The sequence below is a fragment of the Sphaeramia orbicularis genome, chromosome 21 (genome assembly GCF_902148855.1).
Source record: "Sphaeramia orbicularis chromosome 21, fSphaOr1.1, whole genome shotgun sequence".
In the NCBI taxonomy this organism is placed as follows: domain Eukaryota; kingdom Metazoa; phylum Chordata; class Actinopteri; order Kurtiformes; family Apogonidae; genus Sphaeramia; species Sphaeramia orbicularis.
This window is the reverse complement of record NC_043977.1, coordinates 49,268,840-49,289,176: the sequence shown is the minus strand read 5'-3', so window position 1 is coordinate 49,289,176 and position 20,337 is coordinate 49,268,840. Positions and strand designations below refer to the sequence as shown.

Genomic DNA, 20,337 nt, shown 5'->3' with positions numbered 1-20,337 from the left:
ATGTAAACTGAAATTATACCCATAGAAATATTTTTATATCACTGTCAATTAATAAAAACTTAATCACATAATTTGCTTTGATTTCTTGCAAGTAATTACTTCCTTCACAAGACTGAATTATTATTTAAAATATGTATTTAAATTAAATCTAGTGATCTTACAAATTAGGGTAAGTACAGAATTGATTTAAAGTAAAATCTTATATCATACCATCTTTTTAATGTTACATTCTTGTGCAATGATTTTTCCCATGCACTAATACAAATTAGGGCTGTGATAGGGCCAAAAATTTACCATGATACAAAGATACACAACAGTCTGTAACGATAATAGTCATGATAAATGTCAAATTATTATTTATTTCCAGTATAAGGGCTGATTTTGTAGAAGAAACCAGACAGTTATTTGTAGTTTAACTTAAGGTTGGAACTAGATTTGCACCGATTAAAATTTTTTGGGCCGATCCCGATTTTGCAGGGTCCTTGGACAGCCAATACAGATTTTGGCCAATTCCGATCACAACACACAAGATGTTGCAATGTAACTTTCCCATTAGAACATTTCTTTGAAAAGAAATAGAAGAAAAGTGTGCAAAAAGATACCAGGTTTTCTGTATGAAAACACGTGTATTGATTGAAATGCCTGGTTTTTAGTCAGTCCCGTATTGTACCAGCAGCTGAAAATTATTTGAAGGGAAATTATCATGCACACCCAATTTTTATTCTGATGTGGCTCTCAGAGCATCTGCTTTAGTAACACATTATCACAGACCGTACGTACTGTATTACAAGCTGCAAGTTTTACTTTGAAATAATCTGGCAGAACCTTGGAAAAAAGCAAGTGTCTCTACATATGTGGACCACAGGATGAACCACTGCACTGAATGGACCAGATCACCAGTTATACATTCCCAACTTCTACATGCTTTGGGCTGAATCAAGGCCCTGCCTCATGAGTAGAGAGGCATGTGAGAGGATGAATTAAAACAAGTCCAGCACCATGTGAAGGATCCGTATCCTATTTGTATTTGGTAATTAATTAATTTAGTTGTGTAATGAAGGGGTCAAATTATCGTACATTATTAGATTTTTGGAATTATTGATTATACATCATACAGAGGGTAAAATGATTGTACAAATACGATAATTATCATAGGTCTGGCTGGGCCCAGTTCTGGAGGGGGCAGTGCCCCCTTAAACAAACGTCCTGCCCCCTCAAATGAAAGTTTCCGAAGGTAGGGAAAAAGAAATTGAGGTGCCCAACAGCGGGAGACTTAGAGGAATTTGTAAAACATCTAAAGTTTTGCTTTCACTTTGTACAGTTGTATGGTGGCTATGCGGTGCGGTAGGAATTGACCTGCGCTCAAAATCAGTCAGTTTCAGTCTGACTGGCCAGTCACTGGTCATGCCAGATCATGTGAAAATTGGCCAATTCCTGAGCATTCCGAGTCATGCAAGTCTACTTGGAACATGACAAACACTTGCCCAACAGTCAAACATTTCACAAATCTGGATGTGTAAGATGACATTTAAAACATTTTTGACAATCATATGTATTTGATTAAAAATTAATACCGAACATTGAAACATTAGGAGTGTGTTTTAGCTGACAAAATAAAATAAAACTAGAAGACAGAAGAAGGGGACTTATCACAATAATGTTTGTGTTCTCAGAGAACTGTTAAACTAATAAATCCCTTTAAAAAAACAACCCCCAAAAAAAACAAAACAAAACACATAAGCAGGAATCATTGAACAACAGACTCACAGTAATAAATAACCAAATGTCCAACTGAACTTTAAACTAGCTGCAAAATATTTGGTGTCATTTGAAATGTAAAACGTCAAGCCCCCATATTTTCCGATGATTTTACCCTAATGAAAACATAAATAATGTGTTTGATATATTAAATGTAATGAATTTTCTATTTCCTTTCTGCCGTTACACCCCCCTTAAATCTTTATTTGAACTGTCCTATTTTTGTAAATTGAGATATATATTAAAGGAAGGAATGAAAATGGTTGAAGGGAACTGAATGAGATGGATTTGAGTGAATTTATTTAAGAGAAAAATGTGTGAGGGGTTTTTACACACAGAGTGTTTGGCCTGAAAATGGAAATAGGAGTGATCATGGGGATTTGCAGAAGCTCCCATATCAACTGGAGGAATACTTTGAAAGCTTTTCCTGCCTGCCTTCCTCTGGATGAGTTCCATTATTGGGGACAAATACTGATCCAAGACATTCTGCTGGAAGATGGACTGATAGATGACGGTGGGGGTCTGATTGGGGGGGCAGGGTGTGATGGAGGGGTGGCTGTGACGGGGTGATGGAGGTGGCTTTTTATGTGCTGTAAATACCTCCTCTGCCCTGGGAGTCAATATTTTTAGATCGTCACTTGGAACATGACTCAATGAATCATTTATTCAAGCACTGGAACTCGACTATCAACACACACTTCTCTTAGATGCGATGTGTGCTACCCCCCACCCCCAAGCCTGATCTTCTACAACACCTGAGGCTGTGGGGCACTGGGACAAGGTCTTATGGTTTAGTTGTCGCTATAGAAGTCATGCTGTTCATGGGTTACTTTTGTTCACGCCCCGTTTTAAATATACCTCATATCTTATTGTATCTCATCAGATCTCTCTGCCAATTGGTCGTTAATAGGACCGGTATACTCTTCTGGGCAGGGCAGTGCAATGGTAGCCCCTCCCTCTGCCTTTTATGTCTCTGGCCTTTTTGTGTTGAGTTTGCCTGTTGTCGCAGTGCAGGTTACACCCAGTTACCCCTTGGTCATCCAGTCCCCCCGCCGACAAAAACAGGTTCTAAATCAGTTCTGATCATGATCTAGAGTTGGTCCCTGAGCACCAGCAAAAGCCTTGGTTTTAGTGGCATTTCTCCTAATGTGCTAATACAAATTCTAGGTGTTGTGTGTTTTGGGTTGGATAAAATGCAGTCAGTGATTTCCCAACAGGGTTGACAATGTAGTTACCCTTTTAACTAACGTTAAACGTCAAAGTCTCCACTAGTCTACCCACTGCTAGCCACTGTTAGCAATACCAGTTCTAACATATTCCACCTAAAAATAAAAACATTTCAGTGACTGTTACGGCCCCTGGGGTCCTCTTGGGGCAGCTATGTATGTTTCCAGCTCTTGTCTTCCAACAGGCACCTGATGAGGAGATCAGGAACACCTGTGGCGCCCAGAGTTCCTGCCCTTAAATAGTCTGCCTGTAGTCTTCTCTCTAGCTCTCTCTCTCCGCAGAGCTCTCTTGCTCTCTGCTTGCTGCCCTCAAAGGTCCTTGGTTTGCTAGCTCTTGGGTTGGTTATGTTGCTTTAATATTTTGTTCTGTTCTGCACTTTTCAACACTCACATCAGCACACGTCCACTCATGCACACCTACACTACTGACATTACTGATGACTCATTTACATTCTGTAAAATACTTTAGTTTGTTTTTTCCTAATTTGGTCTAATTTGGTCTAATTTGGTTTAATTTGGCTTAATTTGGCTTACTTTGATTTAATAAAGTATTCTTGTGTTAAACTTCATTTATGGTGTTCCCCTTCTTTGTTGTGGCCTCTGAGCCAGGTCATAACAGTGACACATAGATAGAACATGATGTGCTAATTAACAGTATAGTACTTTAGCTTTTTCTATTGTTGATGTATGCTGCAGGCTTCTTGAATTTCAGAATTGGAATTGGTGAAGGTTTGCTAACTATCTGAGGGTGTTTTGGTTGAACTTGGAACAACAAAAAGATTAAACTCTTTTGGCAACAACATTTTACAACATCTGTTGTAGCCAATACTAGTTCTAAATAAAATAGAATAAAAATATTTCACTGACATAAACCATTTTTTTTGCTCACCAGTCCATAGACCATGAGCTTTTGTAAAGGTGTTGTCTTTGTTAACAATTTCTTCAAACATTTTCTCCGACAAAACTAATGATTGTATTCATTTCAATTTTGTGTATAGCTCCCTTGTGACAATATCTACAAAAGTTGTTCACAGTTTTGAGAAATTTAGATTTTTTTTAAATATTAAATATTTGCCTTTACTTATAATGATCCATATTGTGATGGCTTAACATGGAAATGGTCAAAGATATCAATATAGTTACTATTGAGCTCTGATAGGAATTCTAAATTGGACTGTTATTTAATTAGTTGAATTCTCCTCCAGTGAAAGTACCACCCACTTCTGTTGGGAGATTGATCTCCTGCATTAAGACCACAGGTCTCTAACATAGCGGCAGAACCTGACAGCCTCACAAATTCAACTTGGTATTGATTCCTGATAGAACATGCTGGTGAGATACAGGGCCATTGGGCCTATTTTTTGTTTTGTTTTGTTATTTTTTGGGTTTTTTTTTTTGTAATAATAATTCCCTAATATCAGAGAGATGCAGACAGAAAGGACTCCAATATGTATTTAAGGGCAATATTCACAGTATAGCTTTAATTTGAATTAAAACTTTGTTTGTGCCAAAGCAAAATGCTAACTATTAATGCAAGCTTAGCATACACTTGTAGAAAACAAAGAATGCTGGATGTTAATTATGTTAAATTTGCTTTAACATGGGGAGTTGTGTAACATTTGATGCTTAGTAAATGCAGTAGGCCAAATAAAAGAAACAACAATAGTTTTCTTTTTCCTGCTAACACGTGTCTAATTTGCACATTAAATTGTTTGTTATTCATCCTTATAAGGTGAATGTTGGTTTCACATGCATGTTCTAGTCCTTTATATCTTCTTCTACATGTTATTTCAGAGCTATTATTCTCAGAATTTGTTATTATTTTATTATTTTGCTATTATACGACCATGATTAATAAAGGCCTTCCAAACATCTCCTCTGCCCATTAATGGAGCCCTGCCCTCTGGTCAATCCACACGAAAGACACCAAATAATCCCAGAGAACACATGCCCACTGTGGTTAGTGACTGACACTGGTGGCTACAGTACAACACTTACAACATCAGCCAGCATGACCAGGCATGTCTCATGCACTCCCATGTTTCAGGCATCCAAACACACAGCAAAGATAGTTGTAGTTAAAACAAAGTGTAAGACAGAAAGGGTGGAATTACCTGAAGAGTCCCATGGGCTGGTGCTGGTTTGTCTTGTCCACTCTCTGTTCAGCTCAATCTTTCTTACATATATATATTTATTATAAAAATAAACAATGTTTTCAGGAGGTCCATCTTCATATTTGGCACAAGCATATAGGACTCAAGGGTGAACTGATAAGAATTGGTTACAAGGTTAACATCACCTTGAACTCACATGTTTTAGAGCTGTAACTGAAAAATTAAATGAATAAATATTTAATTGGATAAAACAGTAAGGTGGTGAAATCGTATATGCAAAAGGTCTTCGAAGTTGGTCACTGTGAGGAAAGTAGTTCAGGTGTGTAAGCACGAAAAGACTAATGGGTTAGTGATAATTAGGCTATCACTCAAGTTTTACAAATTTGAAAAAAAGTTTTGTGATGAAAGTTATACACTGCTTTAAATGTAAATGTATGGCATGACATATTGGTTACTATAATAGTATTTTACTGGTCTGACCCACTTGAGATTGAATTGCTCTGTGTGTGGCCCCAGAGCTAAAACAATTTTGACATCCTTGACTTAAAATCTTAAGTATAATTTTTGTATTTCACAAATTCATCCCGCAGACTGAATTGGACCCTGTGGTGGGCTGGTTTTTGGCCCACAGGCCGCGTTTTTGACAACCCTGGTCTAAAGTACATGTTGGGATTATTCTTGTGCCTGTGTGATGTTTGTGTGAACATTGTAGAGCTGCATGTGTATTTTACTATATTGGTGACCTATTGCATAACAAATGAGTGGAATCTGCCATGTGACGTCCACATGTGTAATGCTCTTACAAACAGAGAGGCCTTTCTCTCTATCCAGTGACCCCTCTGCTCCTCTCCCTTCTATTTCCTGCACTTTGAGCTCTTTCTGTGGTGAAAGGGCACACTCAGAATGCATCTCCATATCATCATGGGCCAACTCGTGCCAATCTTCTTCCAGTCCACATTTTCCCTCTGTCTGAGCAGGTATTCTGTTTGTGTGGAAATACATATTGCCTGTTAAATCCAATAGAACCAAATGTGTGTCCCATTCAGTTTTGGTTAGTGAAGTTAAGTGTATAGACATGTTGAAAAGGAAGGTTGTAGGAGGACTGACTTAATCTTTCTTTTAATTAAACTTTCAGGCCTTTTGTTTCTTTTTTGTCAGTGACGTGACAGGAGGCAAAGATAAGGATAGCATGCAGCAAAGGTCAACTTGACTGGTACTTGAAACCTCTGTTAACAGGCTGTCTCACACTGGAGTTGTTTTCAGTTAACATATGGTGACCATATTTTGATTTCCAAAAGAGGACACTTGGCTCAGCCTTGAGATACTTAATCACATGCTACATAAGTAACGTAGTATTCGGTGCAAAGCGCCTATAACCCCAGAGAAGATACTTTAGTGAAACAGGCTACTTATTTTATTATTCTAGCTGTAGAGTTATTATAAAAGCTGCTGTGTGTATTTACCTGTGTCCTTTTTTTCAGGACTACTTCTACTTTCAAGATCTGGCAAGATCAGGTTTTGCTTTACTGTGTGTTTTAGGTGTCATAACAGGGTGGAGTAATACACATAAACAAAAGAACAGAACTTAGTTTTATAGGTTTTTACTGAATGAGGCAACTTGTCATTTATACATGGGCATTACGGATCAGATCTACAAAGGCACAAAACATTTAGTAACAGACAGAATATTGTTAAAATTACACTTAATTTTTTAAGACATTTCAGGTTCATATTTGTTCAGGCCATAATTTATTGGTTATGTTATTATTTTACTTGAAATCACAGTTGGTCTGTATGTGGCCCCTGAACAACACGTTTGACACCTTTGACTCTTAACTTCAGTATAATTTTTGCACTTTGCAAATTCTTACTGTGGGCCAGATTGGAACGTTTGGCGGGCTGGTTTTGGCCCGTGGGCCGTATGTTTGACACCCCCTTTATAGTGCGTTTATAGACAGGTCTATCTATCCCAACATCCATAGGCTGGTGTTGATCAGTGCCTTTCACTGCTGTAATGTCCCATATATGACCAGAAAGCGCAAAGTCTTTTCTTCCAGCGGGATTTGGAACTTTTCCAATTGCACGGGAACAGTAACAGTGATGGAAATCGAAATTGTGCTTGTGCCTATACATATGCATTTAAAGAGTTTTTCCTGTGAAAAACAATGAAAACCGGACGTTTTCGCAACTTTATAAAAACCGCCCAGACGCTCCAGACAGGATGTGAAAAGGGGACATGTCTGGGCAGAAGAGGATGATTGGTCACCCTAAGTTAACAGCAACAGCAAGAGGTTCATTAAAGCTGCTTCAGCACAAACCCTTTTACTGGCAGCAGCCCATACATGTACAGACACACAGTCATAGATCTCCAGGGGGTTGGATCAGTAATATGATCGCAGTGAAAAAAGTAAAGCTACATTGTGGAAATGTTTACATCTACAAAGTTTCCTTAAAAATCTGAATGAATGAATCTGAACAACCTGAAATGTCTTATGAAAAAACTGTGCAATTTTAACAATATTAAACATCAGTTTATCATTTATACATGTACAATGCAACTTACAGATCACATTGGATCTACAAATACACAAATCATTTAATAACAGAATATGGGTAAAATTGCACTTATTTTTCTTAACATATTTCAGGTTGTTCATATTTGTTCAAGTTATTCCCATTTTTTTTTTGTTAAAATATGGTTTATACATGTAAAAAAAAATCATGTCAAGTTTTTACTCAAACAAAGAGAAACATTTGTGGTTGTCATTATTTATAGGTTATTATGATAGTATTTTACTGGTCTGATCCACTTGAGATCACATTGTGGAACCTGAACTAAAATGATTTTGACATCCTTTTTAATTTTGTCAGTGGAGTCTTTGCATTTCACACATTCATCCCACGAGCCGATTGGACCCATTGGTGGGCCGGTTCTGGCTTGTGGGCTGTTTGTTTGACCGCTGTGTCTTATAGGTTCAGAATGCCCAAAGGAAGTGCTGAGCAGCTGGTGAACATGGCCACAATATGAACCAGTGGATTTTCATCATCATCACCATCATCTTTATTTGCAGACTCAGGAGTCCATTTACAAACAAACAAACAAACAAGCAAGCAAGCAACAAATAGAATAAATTTAAAAACACAGGTTAAAAATACAGACAAAACATCATCAATATTATAAGAGACAACTGTATCAGTGTCGCCACAGGGATAACTGGTATCCCTGTGGTATTCCTGTGGTATCCCTGCTTGACTTCATTCAAGCAGCAGAGATAAATGACATCAGTGACCACATATGTATTTAATTTGGATTACAAACCAGTGGTCTCATCATTTGAAACCTGCCATTTGACTGTTTGCATTTAGACCAGAACAGCAGTTTTAATTGGAAAGTTTTATGGGTGATGCAGAGTGTGATGTGTCTGAGAAAGAAATGTAGACGTTACTGTCTTCTGTAACAGGTTCTGAGACCCGCCGAGACTAGAACTGAGACAAGACAAGTTAGAAAATAACGTCAGTTCCCAGTAAAACTACAAAATGTAAAATCTGTCCCTGTCGTTACATTATTCTAAAGGGTTAAGTATTTCTATTTAATGGTTATGATACAGGGAAAAACTACACTGTAACATTTAAAAACAAATTCATTTGATGTGAGTTCATATTAGTGCTGCAACAACGAATCGATTAAATCGATCCAAATTGATTCTTAAAAGAGTTGGCAACAAATTCTGCAGTTGATTTGTTGGGTCTTATGCATGTTAGTGTTGAGGCATGCCTGCACACTGTGTAGTGTAACAGACAAAAACTCAGAGCAGCATGGCTGAGGCTTTGGACGCCAGGTATTCCCGTTTGGCTGAAACGTTCTGTGCCGTTTATGTAACAAAACTTGAATATGAAATGAATATGAAAAAATGGCCCAGGATGTTTTGGGCCAACGGGGCTGCTGTGGCCACTGGGAACATAATGTAAACCTAACGAAAGATAGCTTATGTGTTGTGATTACTTTAGCCCACTAGCTAGTTATTAGACACGATTGTCGTAATTAATACATTTTCATCCATCTCCGTTTATAAGGCCACCAGACTAACGTTACCTATCACTGACTGGAACTAATGGATACAACACTAGTTTGACAGCCTATAACCAGAGCTGGTTGAAGACTTTCTTGCTAGTCTCTAGCCATAACAAGTCTAGGCAGCGGGCAAGTGCTCGCTAACTAAACCTGAGGCTATTGCTGGGATGTAATCATTAGTGACTTGTCCGCAGCTTACTTTGCTTATCCGCTGAACTAGTTAGTTATTAAAATAATCTACAGATGAATCAATTATTAAAATCATCATTAGTTGCAGCCCTAGTTTATATCACATTTTTCTTTTATGTACATGATTTATTTTGTTAACATTGTCAGCTGAAACATTTACAGAATATTTCAGTGTTGTTTTATGCTATGTTACTCATGAGTATTTTGATGTCAGACAAGCTTTTTATCATTATTATTGCTTTGAATTGTCGAGATTTGGAAGTGTTTTGTTTCCTATGTCATGTTCTGACCATAAAGGCAGATTTAAAACCACAAGTTACTGTTATATATCTGTCATGGCATTTGTATACAGTTGCATCATTGTCATCTTGTTGAAGAACTCAGTTTCTTTTTTTGGTTTAAAGCTATACCATATGATGTGGCATTTTTACACTTTTCTTTTGTCATCTTAAAATGCTCCTAATAAGCATGTGTCAAACTAAAATATAAAAGAAATCCACCAGGTTTTGAAACTCAAAAATGTTTAATTCTCATATAGTTCTGATAAAAGTCTGACCAATCATTTTAGTCGGTCCGAATGAAATAATTGGTCGAACCTGGCTGAGCCTCCTGTCAATCATCCATTATGGCCGTTAAGTATCCGATCCATTCTCGCGCTCCGCATCTGATATGCGTACCTCTGAATCTGACGCTTCACTCACGCTGCTCCTCCTGTCACGGACCACAGTCTACTGTCTATGATGTGTATGGATAAAACTCAAATGCACATGTGGAAGGAAAAAAACGGATTTATTAACAGAAACAACAACTAAGGGGAACAAACAGGAGTCTGATGAATGAAGGATGGAGATAAAAGTCCGGAAGTCAGCTGTACTGGACTGAACAGATAGGTCTGCAGGAAGCTCAGCTTTTATGACCGCAGTACTGATTCAGGTACATGTACTTGGTGTCACACAATGTAGGATTATGTAAGACGATAAATGTATGGACTATGAAACCTCAAATGTCCACGGAAAATTCGCGGAGGTCGCGCGTTCACAGTGCGCGTGCTGGGCACCTCATCAGCTGAAGACACTGACCCAGTGCTGCACAGACCAGACCCTTAAATTCAGGGTCTACTGATGGAACAGGGGCCGCGGCAGGTGGATGATGGGTCTGATTACTGAGGGAGGGGTCTACGGACACGCTGAAGTGGACCGAACCTCCACTTCCACCTCCGCTTCCATCACGCGCATCAGGTAAGAGGAAAGCGTCAGAGCTCAATGACACTGAGGGATTTACATACAGGTCTATCAGGCTGCCCTCCGCGTTGAAATCTGATGCAGAAGGGGTACCCCCTGCGTCAAATAGTGCCGAACGGGGCTCTGACCATGCGTCCATGTCTGACGACTTGGGATGAGCGGGCGGGGCTTTGGAGGGAGGCGGGTTGTTCATGTTCAAACTTTTACTAAGTGCTGTGAGAAATGCCACATCGGTAGGTATAGCTTTAACATTGAGATGAATAAAATTATAAGAGATTATTAAATCAAAGGTCAATTTTTTTTCCCCAATGTTCCAACTTTTATGTTGTCTTTTGTGTAATTTTTTAGCTCACCGGCTGATAGGCCATGAGCTATCGTGAAGGTGCTGTGTCTGTTGTCGTCTTTGTTAGCAATTTCTTCAAACATCTCGAAACTACTGGTTGGATTAATTTCAAATTTTTTATGTAACTTCATTTTGAATTTTTGAAATATAAAAAATATGCCTGTACTTCAAATGATCCATATTTTGATGGCTTATAACATGGAAATGGTTGGAGATATCAATATAGTTCCTACTGAGCACTGATATGAAGTCAAATATGGACTTTCCTTTAATTAGATGAGTTGTCCTCCAGTGAAAGTACCACCCACTTCTACAGGGAGATTGATCTCCTGCATCAAGACCACAGGACTCTAACATAGCGGCAGAACCTGACAACCTCAGAAATTCATCTTGGTATTGATTCTTGATGGAATATGACACTGAGATACAGAGACATTGACCCTATATTTTTCTCATCTTTTTAAACTTCTCTCTTTCACTCTTGGTTGATGGGAGAGAGAGACCCACTTGCTGGTATCGTGCTGACATTGGACTTTTATGTTTATGTGTTATGTTGTCTTTGTTATATCTTTTAGAAATCAATTAAAAGTACAAATAACTCTAATGTCTTCAACTTTCACTCAAGATTTTAAGTCAGCTCTGTAACTGATAGACTGATAATCTATTAACCATGACCATTTTTATGTCTATCATAGTTGTTTGTTTATTAGTGAGTGATCAGGTTCGTTTTGTCATCATTCATATAATAGATGTCTCATTTGGGAGGTGATTTCATCGTATATTGGCTCCTCAGCAGGTTCTCTGCTGGTTTTGCGTGGCCTTGACAGGTTGGCGTTCCTGGCGCTGTGTCAGAATGGCTCAGACTTGTCTTGTAGCAGAAGGGCATCGTCTCAGCAGACAGGATGGCATAGTTGGCACAGGAGAACTGATACAAAGGCCTCCAAATCCACCAGACCGACGTGTACTGGACCAGACAGGTTGGCGTGGCTGGCAGTGTGGTAGTAACAGGCTGTCAGGTGGAGGTAAAGGGTGGCCTGGACAAGGTGACTTGGCACCTTTAGGGTGTAGCAGGGCTGAGGATTGGCTTGTGTTTGTGTGTGTGTGTGTGTGTGTGTGTGTACACATTAATTACACTGTGTGCCTTTGTGTGTTTGTTTTTATGGACTTTCCAGGGTTGTGTGTGTCCTCTGTGTGGCTTGTGGATGGTGTTCTTCTCACCGTTTTACACCGGCTGTGCATCCACTGAAGCAGCCACGCCTGTTTCCTGAAAGCCTCTCAGCCAACTTGTCTCGTTGCCAGGCATCGGTAACTTGGCGCTCCCCCCTCTTCCTTTTCCATGCGGTGATCGCGTATGTCTGTCCACAAGGAAGTCTGTCGACACGTCCAAGCTTCTACAAATGAGAAATAAGAAAATCACCTTCCTGTCTGGGCTTATGCATGTAGTCATTGCTTGGTGTACATTTATTGGCCATCTGCTGGCTATTTCTATATTCCTAGAAAATCACAAGAGAGATGTAATATGCATAACTGTTGCTGTGGGACATACATATGGTAGAGGTCACAAAGGTCAGCACATTAAAGTATCTATAAATGGCCTGAGACCACATCACTCTCCAAATGGGCTCAATAAATGTTATATATCCTCCATCATATAGTGTACAGCAGAATACTACATCGGAGTCCTATGGCAGCAGCACCCTGCAGGGCGTTGTTTACTTCATAATCACCATCCTGCTTCATGTGCAGTGGGCGTTATTAAGCTGTGTAAGAGATGGGAGTGACACAGAAATGCAATATTTCCCCATCTATGTTGGCAGCAAACCTGTACACAGCATCAGAGTAGATATTAAAACTGTAGTTATGTTTACAGTCTAGACATATTGACAACTGCATACACACTATATGTGGACCTAGAGCTCGGTTCTTAACCATTCTGCAATTAATGAACAAATGGAAACTTGTTGGACTGAAAAATGCAGTCAGTGTCTTAATATATATCACATGAAGTTGACATTGCAAACACAACTGGATGCTTTAATATTCATCAATTGACCCTCTGGTATCTCGCCCAGAGAGGCCCTTCCTAACCACCAAAAGCACGTAATAAGTTGTTTTTAACTTCTTACAATTTTTTGTATTTCATCAACTTCAGCCATAAACAAAAATACCAAATACTCAATGACTGGCATATTTTTAACCCTTTAAATGCCATGTTTGTTTGAAATGTAAACAAACCCTATTTTTGATGCAAAAAACACAAAAAAACTTTTTCCCTTCCCTCACTTACATAAAAATTGGATTACTTATTGTATTTATTTATTTATTTATTTATTTATTTATTTATTTATTTATTTAATTTTTGCAGCCTAGCATATGTCAGTGATTAACAGTAATGTTGGTTAATGTGCATTATTATTTTTTATACTGGGTCAAATGTTCTAAAATGTGTGAATGTGCATTTTTTACTCACCTTGGGGAAGGGTGCTAGTGTAGTAATTTTTTCATTGTTTACAGTGGGCCAGTAAACCAAATATCATGGATGCTCATGAGCTAATAAGTATTAATTGGTGTGCATATTCATCACAGTTTGAATGGCTGCCATTACTGTTTATTAGACACAACTGTACACCAGGTGGTTTCTGAACCACCGTTTTGAAGACAACAGTTTGCAATTTTTGTTTTTGGAAATGACCATATTTGGACAACATGTGTGCACACGACACATGACAGACTAGCTAAATGGCAAATTGAAATAGTGAATTTCATGAAGCATTATGGCACAAAATCCTGTTACAGTCTTAACAGTGGAACCTGTGAGCTATAACTACAGTGGATCTGTCCTTCAGGTGTGTGTTAAGTAAACAGACTCGTCAAAAGTCTGACTCGGCAGGTGAGTGAGGTGACAAACAGGCCTGTCAATCAAAGTCAAACATAGCTAAAGATTCTGTTCAACTTGAGATTGAATTTATGAAGCAAATATTTAAAGACGAATCAGATCACTTATTGGAGGCTCAAAATCAAACAGATGAGATTGAAAGAAGTCCTGGAAAAAAATGTATGTCTTATTTTTACAGACCAATCCTAACACCTGTATCCACCAGTGTGTTATAACAATAAGGTTCTTCTACATTGGCTCCATTTTTAGTTAGGTTTAATAACATGAAACCAGGTAACACAAAAACTGATGTGTCCAATAAGTGGAACAGAGTATATGACAGACGTATGGTGCAAACGGTGTTCACTATCATATTACAGGAGACTTTGGATTCCTCTGTCTGTGGTTTTGGTCTGAGTCTGTCGTCCATCAAGCTCTGGTGTCACTGACATCTGCTACTCCTCTCCTCTCCTCTCCTCTCCTCTCCTCTCCTCTCCTCTCCTCTCCTCTCCTCTCCTCTCCTCTCCTCTCCTCTCCTCTCCTCTCCTCTCCTCTCCTCTCCTCTCCCCCCTCCTCTCCTCAGCATTCATGTATTTACTTTATTTTGTATAGTAGCCTATAGAGGCCGTGGGCCCATCCTTTGTCTAGACGATGCCATTGAAGACTGTGCATTTTGTGTGTCTGTGTGTATGATATTTGTGTGTTTTGTGTGTTTGTTGTGTATATATGATATGAATATTTAATGAGGACTCCTCCTTCCATCATGTATTAATCATGGCCCAGTCTGCTGAGGCTGGAAATAGCGCCTACCAACCCAGAAAAACAATCTCCTTATAGTGGTGGTTTGTCATGTGTGACACAGCACATGGTCTCCTCACATTTTCACTACTTTCACACTAGGATTTCTTTCCTTAAATCTGTCTGCAGGCGTGATGGAACTTTCTACATTTGCGTGAGACACTGTGTTATAGTATTTCTTGCTTTTTGTTGCTTGACTTTGCTGTGTGTGTTAAATGCTGCATCCTGACCGTAGTTTTACTCCATCATGTTGCATCCTGACCGTAGTTTTACTCCATCATGTTTATAAATAGCCTTATTTGAAGAATAGTTAAAGTGGCTGAATTCTGGACCAACAAACATGAAACAAGTATGGTATGATTAGGTCTTTTATGGTGTGTTGGCACATATGTAGAGGGTTTCAGTAAGTTATGTATAATCACAACTAAAAGCATAAAAAGAAAATTTGATTATGTCTTTTTTTTTTTTTTCATCCGTGTATAATCATGTGGAAATGCAAATCTGTCAGTATATTTACTACTGCTTACAACAATAATTTCCAAGGTTGTTCTAAGATTATTTCCAGGGGAAAGAACAGACGATCTTCAGTTCTTCCGGAACCTTGGCTAAACTGATACTGGGATCTGCTAACAGCTTATTGTTCAAATAAATACAAAATAACTCCCAAATGCATATTCTAGCCCTTAGGCATTGTCTGTTATTTCCTTTGGAATATTTCTCACCAGTTTTGTTACGAACTCCATAGAGTGACATGACTTGAAAACTGCGGAGGCAGGAGCATTGAGACATTCTCAAACTGAATTTGGCATCATTTGTAGAGAAACGGAGCAGCGGGAACAAACAGGAATGACATCAAATTACTTATACATTGGACTTGTGGGAATTCTACCCCCAGTCTGTTACTACTACTGGTTTAATTTGAATTCTCTAAAATAAACCATCATCGTGAGTGTGTCTTGTGGTAAAGGCGTGGTCATAGAAGTCACTCACCTTCACGTACAGTGGACTAACACCAGCTCCTGAGACATGAATTTATTATGTCACTTAATGTGAGCTGAAACCCTTATGTTTTCTGCAGCTGTGGTGAACTACGTCTTTTTGCATATTTTGATAATGGTGTCTTCTGTTGCTGTTAGGTGGTGTGACCAGTAAAGACCATCCTCTGGGACTTCTTAAAGCAGCACCACTCAAACATTTTGGTAGGACCTCTCTCTCTGTGTGTCTTTTCTTTTATTTTCAGTGTCCTTACTTGGAAATCCATATGAACGGTTGCTGGATTCATTCTTGGATTTGGAGTTTTTTCAGTTCAATCTGCCCTGACACAGACGACAACATCCGACCACATGTCTTTAACATGTTGCATAAGTGGTGCCAGGTTGATATAAATCCATCTGCTCTTGCTACACAGTTTACATAGCAGTGACATGTAGAATGGCGCTCGTACCTCTGCCAAACCCAATCCTTTACTCAAACCTTCATTCACAGTTTTTTTTTCTCAATCTGCTTCAAATATTTAAGTGCGGTTTCAGCCCTATAGCTATATTCAACAAGATCTGTAGCCCTGTGATTATTACGCAAGGGTGATGGGTGATGAAATGGTAATGAAAGTTATTGTTGTAGGCTTTTATTTTAATATGATAATTTTATTTATTGTATTGTTTCACTTATTGAATATTAAGCTGTTGAATAAGACCTCATATTGCAGATTTTTTTTGTGTTTTTACAAAAGAAACACTGAGTCAGAGAATCAAAAGTCAAATCAAAGAGGGTGGATTTCCAGTAGTCCTTGACATCAGAGTGATTTAATATGTTCCTGATAGTTTGAGCTGAAATTGACGAGGTCTCACCATGTCCGTGTTTCATTTACTGTCTATGACTGCACATTGTGAGAGATCCTTGGACTGTTGTAGCTGCCTGCAGTATCGTCTCTGCATTTAGACCTATGCTGACTGTGAAACCCACTTAGTGAGCTGAGTGATTGATGTAGTCATGTCTTTGGTGAACTGATGTGTTGTAAACCAGGGCCGATTAGAGCCCTGGTATTCAGTGGTGGATTTGCTGTTATCATGGTAGCATTAGCAGGCTAATAAACGGCTTAGAAGTCCAGTATGTCATTGTCTGTTTATGTGCGAGAACTTATCATTTAGTATTTGAGTGTGCAATCATTTGCACCAACTCACGTCACATGTTGTTTTTAGAACACAACAATGTATTATTCAGCGGCTGACTTCTTTTGGAACCTGCAGTGCACATGCCACCACACATGTGCATGTGCACGGATGTACATGCATGACATTTAGTTGGAACTTCACACTCTTGTTGACAGGAACGTGGGATGTTCACAGCACATCAGCATGTCATCAGCCCACAAGCAGTATGTTTATCCCATGTGGCAGGAGCAAATGCTGAGGCAGCAGTGATGTCACAGATATGGCTGTCATTGCCACTTAATAGCATGTTTGACTGCAGCACTGACACATGTTACTGCATACAAACACAAAGATAAATACATGGAGAACATAGGTAATAGGGTTGGTTCAATTTGACTTGTTTTTGCACTTTAATATCTAGCATGTACAACAATCATATTTGTGTTTTGAAGAATGAATTCATAAATGTAGTAATTCCAACCAGTGGGGTTACTGATGCATGGGTTCACACTGAAGCACATTTGAAAGCTGTTTTGTGTAGAGTTAGATTGACTAATGGTGAGCTGTTACAAACTATCTGATAACAGAACTTTTTCTAAGGGTGGCCGAATACTAATATCAGGATCCTCAACAGGTTTTACACAATTTAAAGGAAAAAAGTTCAAAAAGTGCAAATAACACCCACAGATTTGATGGAAAATTTGAAGTTCAGGTCCAAATGTACTGATTCATAGCTTTGATTATCAGGTATCCACTTGATTTATTCATCAATTTATCAAGGGGAATTTATTACTGTCACTTAGATATTTAGTTCAACAGTTTTCTAATTTGAAATAAAGTCAAAACAGTTATTTTCCAATATTTAGGCTGGTTTCAGCTATGTGAAGATGCAACATGAAGATAAAAATTAAGTAGGAGGGAAGATGCACTTAGACCAAATTGTATTGTGTACCAGAAAGTCAATATTTTTTATAAACTCCAGGTTGTGTCTTTCCATTTGGGCATGAAAAATGAAGAGATTAAAAATCCATACTCTCACAACCATTTCTGCATGCCTGGTTTTGTTTTGTGTTATGAGCTTGTACCTTAAATGTCAAGAATGGGTGATGTAGGCACATAAGTTAGTGTGTGACCTGCAGTAGATGGTGGTCAGCACAGATGCATTTGTGAGACTTAACATGAGTTACTGCTGCTGAAGTTTATGGCAAACTAAAGCTTCTGTGTCTGCTGTGTCCAGTTTTATTAAGTCCACAGTGTCCACAGTTTAAAGTCCCCATATACAGTGGTGGGAGCATGTAAGGCAAGGCAAGGCAAGGCAAGTTTATTTAAATAGCACATTTCAGCAACAAGGCAGTTCAAGGTGCTTCACACAGGGCATTGAAATACAACAACAAGGGAAAAAGAAACACATCTAAAACATTATAAAAGAAACATGTAAAAGGTGATTAAAAACAGCAAGTAAGAAAACAACACATAAAACCCAAACTTATAAAAACACACATATTAAAGTAAGAGTTGCAGTGCAGAGTTTCGAAGGAGAATTTAAAGTTTAAAAAATAAAAAGCTTTTTAGTCAAAGGCAGCAGTGAACAGGTGAGTCTTTAACCTTGACTTAAAGGAACTCAGACTCTCAGCAGACCTGATATTTTCTGGTAGTTTGTTCCAGATATACGGAGCATAGAAACTGAACGCTGATTCTCCATGTTTAGTTCTGACTTTTGGAACACAGAGGAGACCTGCACCAGATGACCTGAGTGGTCTGGATGGTTCATAATGGACTAGAAGGTCTCTGATGTATTTTGGGCCTAAACCATTCAGTGCTTTATATGCTAGCAAGAGAATTTTAGAGTCTATTCTCTGAGAGACAGGGAGCCCGTGTAGAGCATATATAGTGAGTAGTGACATTTTGTAAAATGAAGGTCAGGGAGGAAATTATATTCTCAAAGAAACATAATATACCTTAAACATTTGTGTCAGATTTGGAGCTGATATAACATTGATTTAAATTTCAAACATTTTTTATTGTCAATTCACTACATGAACAGACATACAGAGAATAGAGATACTGTTTTGCTCTCACCTTGTTAAATACTGTGAAATAAAAAAAGTAAAAATAAAATAAGAATAAACAAGTGGTATAAAGAATAAACTATAATAAAATATAAAGTGAATATATCAATCTAGTTACAATAGCAGTGGTAGTGCAAAACAGTAATGGTTACAAGGTGGATAATAATGGAACCAAACAGCAACAGATATGTGGTTCTGGTCTAGACTCTGTGGTTCTGGTCTGGAATCTGTGGTTCTGGTCTGGAATCTGTGGTTAGTGTCTGGACTCTGTGGTTGAGGTCTGGACTCTGTGGTTGAGATCTGGACACTGCAGGTTGAAGTCTGGACACTGCAGTTCAAGTCTGGACACTGTGGTTGAGGTCTGGAGTCTGCGGTTGAGGTCTGGACTCTGCGGTTCAGGTCTGGATTCTGTGCTTCAGGTCTGGACTCTGGGGTTCAGGTCTGGACTCGGGTTCAGGTCTGGACTCTGGGGTTCAACTCCGGACTCTGCGGTTTACATTGGAATTGAGTAATGCTGGTTTAAAATCATACACATCCACAACACTCATGGAATTCTTGAATAGTAAATTCCCTGCAGTGAAAAACCAGATCAGATTAGACATAAAATGTAGAGCTGGGTACAGCACTAATAATAACCAACTTTTTAAAAACCTGCCAAAAAAGGACAACAGCATTTTATTGGAATAATTACAGCACAATGCTCCATTAACACATTCTTGAGATGTGTGAGAATATATTAAGTAGATTCCAAGAGCAACAATAACACATCCTTTTTATGTGTGTGTCCTCTGATATGAAGTGCATTTGAGCCTAATGGGATGAGAACAGTCAGCACTGCTGACCTCAAGCACACCAGTCTGTCAGTTTAGAGCGTCTTTGTTGTTTTTTTTTCCAAGTTTGGGATGAAAAGAAGAGTGAGTGTCAATCAGAGTGAATGATTTGAAAATGAGGACGAGCACGGGGGAGGAGGCTGAAGATGGAGACAGATTTGGGTGCATATTAATCAGGATGACTAAACTGTGCACAGGAGGAGGTAGAACTGTAAGACCAGCAGAAGTCAGCACCTTTCACAGTCACATCCACGCTCACATGTGGGCCTGAGCATCTGTCTGCATTTGTGAATGGGCATGTGACTGGAGGAGAACGGTGAAGAACAGAGGACAAGGACCAATGAGTTTAATGTGTACTGAAGCTTTGGGGGCGTGGCCTGTCGGTGCCGTCCATCAAACCAATACAGGCTAAACTGGGCTCTTCATCCCTACAAGACAAACAGCTTTCTCCCACTCTGCACAAATTAGCAGCAGCCCACGCTCTACTCACACATAACTGTCAGAGCACAGACGCTGTAGGGAGTGAGGAGGAGGAGGAGGAGGAAGGTGAGAGGAGTGACGAGGAGGGGGGGGCAGAGAGAAAAAAGCTGAATTGGGAAAGGGAGGATGGCGATGCTGAAGTGAGTTAGTGAGTAAGAGGAGGAGGAGATGGGACTGATAGCAGGGATGGTG

General features: G+C 39.0%; 1 protein-coding gene across 2 annotated transcripts in view; it reads left to right on the top strand.

Annotated features, from left to right (window-relative positions):
- The window catches only part of hdac4 (histone deacetylase 4), a 244,530-nt gene that overhangs the window by 88,013 nt on the left and 136,180 nt on the right, over nt 1-20,337 (top strand). Inside the window, exon 3 of one of the 2 annotated variants that reach the window (XM_030124414.1) lies at nt 15,753-15,815. The exons of the other annotated variant lie outside the window; for it this stretch is intronic. Coding sequence (XP_029980274.1) covers nt 15,753-15,815 — 63 coding nt within the window. The remainder of the gene's footprint in view (nt 1-15,752; nt 15,816-20,337) is intronic. 2 annotated transcript variants of the gene reach the window in all.